This window comes from Oxyura jamaicensis, chromosome 1 (assembly GCF_011077185.1).
Source record: "Oxyura jamaicensis isolate SHBP4307 breed ruddy duck chromosome 1, BPBGC_Ojam_1.0, whole genome shotgun sequence".
Lineage (NCBI taxonomy): Eukaryota > Metazoa > Chordata > Aves > Anseriformes > Anatidae > Oxyura > Oxyura jamaicensis.
In genome coordinates, this window is record NC_048893.1 from 116,462,676 (window position 1) to 116,469,695 (window position 7,020).

General features: G+C 35.1%; 1 protein-coding gene across 1 annotated transcript in view; it reads left to right on the top strand.

Annotated features, from left to right (window-relative positions):
* The window catches only part of RPGR (retinitis pigmentosa GTPase regulator), a 64,128-nt gene that overhangs the window by 12,362 nt on the left and 44,746 nt on the right, over positions 1 to 7,020 (top strand). Inside the window, exon 6 of the mRNA XM_035333461.1 lies at positions 1,201 to 1,350. Within this exon, the coding sequence (XP_035189352.1) occupies positions 1,201 to 1,350 (150 nt within the window). The remainder of the gene's footprint in view (positions 1 to 1,200; positions 1,351 to 7,020) is intronic.

A 7,020-nucleotide genomic window follows, 5' to 3' on the forward strand; every position in this document is an offset into this window, starting at 1 on the left:
TCCAAACAAAGGAAGGACGGTATGAATACTCTCAAATGGGAAAAACTCCAATTAATTTCCGGGGAAGGCAGCTCTAAAACATGAATCTAACAGAAACGAAGTTTCTCTAATTCTGCTTCTCACTAGAGTTATTTTGGTCTGCTGGTTTAGGCTACACAAAAGGGTCATTACAAATTCTGAGAGTGGCCTAACCTATGACTTAATTCTCCAATGCAAAATTACACGATCATGACTTGATGAAGTCTACACAGTTAAAATATATTCAGACATAGTCCTTTATTACCCTGTAATTTCTCAAGTCTTGTTACAACGCAACTGTTTCTGTACATGTTTAGGATAAATTATTGAGGCTATGACTTCAGAAAGCAACAGAGCAGAGGAGTATTTAAGAAAGATGTTAGCCGGCTTTTCTTTTGTGACAATTGCTAACATTCTCGTAAAATTTGTAAATGAACTTTGAATGGTTTTAGTGCCAAGCAGCATCTCAGTAGCTTTGTATATGGTAGTTGTTTTATTCACAGTTTATTTCCTACCAGTAAGAAATATGCAGAGAGAAGACCTTATCTCTTCTAGGAAATTCTTGAGATTTTTTTCACGTTGTTCACTACCTGGTTTTGCTTCTTATTGCTGCCATTGGTCTTTGTGTCACCAGAGGCTGGTCTTAATAAACCTGGAACAGCTATTGTGATAGTTCAAGTAAAAAAAAAGGAAGCTGGGCAGTATAATAACCTGTGAAGAGAACTGAAAGATAAGGAAAGAATAAGGGAGATGAGTACCAAGGTCAGAATAGAGAATAGGTTTGGAAGAACAGGAAGGTGGTGACGTGCTACTAGAAATGAGAATATGCCTCCAATTCACCATAATGTTTCCATGCTGACCTCTGGCAACTGAATTGTCTTATACTCTCAGTCTTCCTCTTTTTGAAGGAATGTTTTAATAGGAATGTTCTTGTACTGGTGCTATAGGTCTAAAATCAATGGATCTCTAAGTGTTCTGAGTCACTCTTGAAAAGATTAGGGAATACCCTCATACTTCAGACTTTTTTGTTGCATTGTGCTAAATATCACTTTATGTCCCTGTGGTAATGATGCTTAGTGGTGGTGTACACGGAGCTTATGAAATGTTTCTTAAATAGGTAAATTAACTTTTCATTAGCGTAGTTTTGCTTTGAAATGTTAACTTTCTGTGTCTTCATTTTAGAGGATGGGCAGCTCTTTGTCTGGGGTGATAATTCAGAAGGTCAGATTGGCTTGGCTGATAAAGCTTATGTCTGTGTCCCTTGTCAAGTGGATGTTGGAAAACCTGTTTCATCTGTATCCTGTGGGTATTATCATTCTGCCTTGATAACAGGTAAGAGGACGAGATAATGGTTAGCGGAGACAAATCAGTGCTTCCCAGATTGTTTTCTTGGTAAAGGTAGTTAATAAGACATTCGTTACTTTTGAAACTATAGAGGCCATAGTTGTTAAAACTGTTATGTGAAAGAGAAAGTCATCTGTGTGGTTTTGTATCACACTGGGAGATTTTATCAGTGAGAGGTTCTCTAAAACGTGGTACCGTATCTTCCACGTATTTGGAAAACTTATATATAATATACTCTGTAATTGTTTATTATTATTGATTTAACAATCCCATGAGAAAAAATTGCAGTAAATGTTCTGCATATTCACAATGAAGGATATTAAGAAGAATGACTGTCTTATACATAATTTTATTTTCATGAAGGTTATGACAAATGTAGATTAATACTGTGGTTTCAATAATCCAGTTTTTCTTGAAATTACACTTGTTTGTGTGATGATCATCTAGAAAATACAAATACTGAATAGATTTACTATGTTTTGAGGTAAAATTAATCTCATTTACTAGCAGTGCAACATTGTTGTCAAAGTTTGATGTTATGTCTTATTCTTAAGTTTTTAAGTCAGTTAGGCAATATACATTGTGAGGAGAAGCATACTCTACAAGGAGTTGGTGTCTGTTCTCCAAGCCATCTCTACATATTCCCACCTCTTTTTTTCTTTACAAAGTAGTGATACCACTCATTTTTTAACAAGGCCAATATGGTTGAATTTATCAATCAGTATGGGTAGCATTAAGTGTGAGCAGCTATGAATTCCTCTCAGCCATATATTAACATTATCAAGCTTCACAGTGTAGCAAATTAGAGTAAGAGTAATTAAAGATTTTGAAGGATCAATAGTTTTGATTGTAAAGCATTTAATAGGTACCCAGTAACTACTCCATCAACTTGATAAATATTACTTTTCCACATAGAATATCTATACAGCTCTCTGAGAACATGCTGTTAACAGAATGAGAGCTTCCTACGGTGTCGAGGTATTAATTAGGTGTTATGCTGGTAGTATGCAACTTTTACTACAGATGCCATATTACAGTAAATGAACAAAGGACCTCTGACTGATCAGGAGCTCAGCACCTGTTGGGAAGTCTACATCTTCCCGAACTTGAAAAAAAAAAAAAAAAAAGACCCTTAATTCAAGGATATAGTAAGAAGGTCTGTATTTCTGCCTTAGAGCCAAGAGTTGAAGTTCTGACGAGATTGCAATGGGATCTGACGAAGCTCTCATTAAAAGGTGGGCTGAGGGCAAGCATCTAAGAGGAAGAAGATAACAGTGCGTGCCAGGTTCTCTGAGGAAGTGGAAATTTGTAATGGAGGGGGATGAAAAAAAGGGATTAGGATAACAACTGAGTGAGAGAAATGGAGCACCTTAAAATATTAATATGAAGATAAACTGGTTATCACCAGTGAAAATGAGGACTTGTTGAACCCATTACTGTTTAAACAAGCCTGATTGTGTGATGGGAGATCTTAATTTTCAGCCTCTCATCTGGAAATCCTGCAAAAATTGAGCCTGACTCTACCTCCCTGAAACCACTGGCATACAGATGACCTTTTTATTGTGAAATGAGAAATATTTTTTTGATTATTTTCCTTTGGGGAAAAAAAAGAAATTTGAAGAAAAATTATTTTCCTTTGGGCCCTTGCAGTTTTCTTTGACTGATATTGTAACTAGCAAAGAAGTTTAGTGTTGGACTTCTTAGTGAAAAAATCTGTTGCCCAGAGTTTTAATTTAATTTAAGTGTACCGTGGTCACACATTTTTGTAGTTCTGATGCTAGCCATTAATTCTAAGAATTTGGAAGTTCTGCGAGCTGAGTCTAAGTACAAATATAGTTACCTTCTTTTTCTTACAGCCTACTTAAGAAGGCACTATGCTGTTATAAGGTTTTGTGTAAAAAAAAAAAAGAAAAAAAAAAGTGATGGTTTTATTACCTGTAGGATTCTTTTATTCCTTATTGAAGAGACTTGCTTGTCGTACTTGCCAGACTGGCTCAGAACAGTAGTTCACATCCTCAGTAGTCTGCCTCTGAGGGGTAGTAGAACGTAGCAAACCAGATAATTGTGGAGTATCTGGAATATTCTTATAAAAGAGAGATGTGGGTTTTTCTTCCCCAAATTGCCATTTTGTCATTGAATTATGCCTTAAATTATGTTTAAAAGTTTGTCTAGCACAGGGGTTATTCCATGTTTTGATTTTTGTTTTGATTGTATGATTTTATCATGTACACTAGAAGTTAAAGTAGTTAGTAGTGTTTTTGATATATAATTTTGGAGGAAATATCGGGAAAAAAACAGTGATTCTGTATTTCTGGGATTTAAATTTGAACGGTTCAGGTGGGTGTATAATCAATATTAATTCCCTCAACACAATACAAAGGAACGTTTTTAGATTGTGATTGTTATTACTATGAAGGAAAATGAAGAAACCATCACTAGCAAACTTTCAACACTTGTTTTGCCAGTTATTACAGTACTGTATAATTCCCACATTTTATCTTTTTAAACATGACTTGTACTTTGAAAAGCATCGAATAGTATACAATCTTTAATAATAAAACATGGCTGCAGGATATAGGACTTGATATATGTAGCAGGGTTGAACTGATGACCATGTCACCATATGGTTTCCTTTCTTAATACATTTGCAGTTGACATAAAATGTGTACTGGCTAATCGGGTTGGTAGGATCACAGGCATGTTTGGGTTAAAACATACAAGGTGGTTAATGAGGACACACTAGAATACATAGCACGGTCACAGAGTGCCCTCTCCAGGTCAGGATGTTCATTAATAAGAGACAACCGAGGGAAAAAAAACACCTTACGTTGTATTGATTTGAGCTTTTTTTTTTTTTTCTTTTTCCTTCTTTAATTAAAGTTGTTATTTCTTTGAAACAGCTTTTGTTTAAGAAGATTGTTTCAGTAGGTTCAGTATGTTTTAGGTGCTTAACTACCAGAAAAGTACAGTAGCAGTCAGTGAAAAGTGTAATCTTGATGCAAACCTTTTAATAAATAGAAGTATGTTTTTATAGAAATTGTGGTATTTGATCATCTGAATTTGTAATTCAATTCTACCAGAAAACCCCAAAGTTTTTCTTATCTACTAAGTCTTTTTGTGGACATAGGGCATTAGCTCCCTGTATTAGCAGTATCTCTCAGAGGAAGTAACAGAAAGAAGGAGCTGAAAGAGTGTAGCAGCGCTTTTTGAGTCCGTTTACAGATCTTTACTTGACTAGTCTTTGGCCACACTCACTCAAGAGGGAACAATTTTTCAGAAAGTGCTGAGCTTGACAAGTGTCTATAGCTTCATCTGTCCACTGAAGGAGGCGTAGGGCAGGAAACCCAGATATATCTAACCACTACTGTGGTGTCTGAAGCAGAGTTACATTCTTGGAAACAGGAAGGAATTGAATATATTAGACATCTTCTGATGCTTCCGCTGCCAGAACTGTTAACTATAAGCAAGGTCAAAGTAAATTCTCCTTGAGAAGGTATCTTCTCATAGAGAGATTTGTGGGTTCCCCAAATTCCTTCCTTTTATGTAATTTACGGTTGTTTTTAAGGACCAATTTTAAAGGTCATCCATTCCAAAGACTTCCATGCTTAGAATTCCAGTCTTTGAGGAGGTATCAACCAAGTTAATCTGGAAAAAATACTTCATTTTTTTTTCTTTATTTATTTGAGAGTTCATACAGTGATTCAATTATTTTGTCTCCTGCCATCAACCAGATCTCATCTCTTCTGTCTTCTACAGTGCTCACTATGTTTGAGGAGCAATGATAATTTTCTATTTCCTTGTTGCTTGTTCATTTCCTTGACATGCTCCTGTGACCTGTGTTTGGTGACACCAAAAACATACCGCACTAGGAAAGCTGAATATGTGAGAAGACTCATATGAGAGGAAGAAACTGAATAATCAGGTTCCATGGACCTTTTTTGAACAGAATGTTCTTAAAATGCAGATGCGCTGCACACATATAATTGTACTGAAAATTTATCTGAGTTTAGCTGGATCTTATTTACATTTTATCGGTATTCTTCATAATTTTTAGACTACAGTTTGCCTTAAAGGGATGTGTAATGTATTCAAAAATTGCTTTAGTAAATGGGTTTATCTTTGTTAGCTGGATTATTAAGTTTAAAAAATGTAATAAACTTGATTAGTTTGGGAAGTCAATGGAAGCTTGACCATTTGAATCTCTAATCCTATTAATTAGATTGTGATTGGATTAATATTTACCGTGCAGTAGTGTTTTTTAAAAAATGCTGTGGTGTCTTCAGAAAGAATTGCATTAGCAATTAACCCCTAAATGCTTTTTGGGGTTTATGGATTTGTTTCAAGAAATATATGGCAGATCTGAGAATATTAAGACATTAATGCTTACCCTCCAAAAAATGTAAGTTTTGTTGGTGGTGGTTTTTACTCCTGTAATCCGTAATAAAATCTTCCAGTGAGAGCATCAATACCTGCTGTTGTCAATGGAATGGTTTGGTTATAGGAACTCTTACACTGTAATTGATGCTTTGTTGTTGTTGTTATTAGGCTAATATTTTACGATTTAAAAAATGCTACTGCACATATAACTGCAAAGTATCTGTTACTGAGGCCTATTCAGAGTGTTTCTGCACATAAGAATAAAGATCAGAATTAAAACAGAAAATCAAACACATTATATAGTTTAAACACATATAGTTTGGAAATGAAATACACTTCTCAGCAGCTGAGATTATCTGCCATTTCTTTAAAAAACATGTTGAGGTGACTACAAAACACCTCTTAGAAGAGTGTGGAAGCATGCAACAGAAACATTTCTGCACAGATAAGTGCAAATAAATGAAATGTTGCAACATTATTGGTGTCATTTTAAATAGTTTATGTGAAAATGTCATTAATGAAAGAAAAGAGAAAATGTCAGGAATGAATGATAAAATAAGGACAGGCAGGAGGATGTGGTTACAACTCTGATGATGGTAGATAGGAAATACAGCTGCTAACCTCACCAAAGATAATGTGGCTCCGTGAATACATTGTGGGTGGCTACTCTTAATAACCTGGCTGCTGTGAAACCCTGCAAGAAACTTGATGTTGAGTGTGGTTGTATTGTTGTCATTCCCTGATTGCATCTGTGGTCAGTTAGAGCATTCAGAAAAGACAATTGGTCCGGTTGCTGACCTTAGCGGCCTAGAAGCATGGTACTTGAAGACTCCATGCCATTGGGAGAGGCAGATGTAATCTTGGAAAACTAAGAACCCATATAAAACCATAGAAAATAGTTTTTTTTTTGTTTTGTTTTGTTTTGTTTTGTTTTTGCCTAAGGCAGAGGCCAAATTGGGCTGGTCTTGTGAGCTTTAGATATAAATATTGTGCCGTCAAAGTTAGGTTCTAAATTTTTGATGCAAGTGCTGGGTTGCAGCTTTGCACTGAGGATTGGGACCCAGTTTCCATTTAAGCAGGAATTTGGCTTTTAGGAAAAACGGCCTTTTTACAGTTCTTGTGCTTTGATTATGGGATGCATTTTTTCCCAAAAAATTTTCAAGTTAATTGATTGATGAATTTAAATAGACTTGAAGTTTAGGTATCTTAAAAAAGGCATAACTTTTTTTTTTTTTTTTTTTTTTTTTTTTTTTTTTTTTTTTTTTTTTTTTTTTTTTTTTT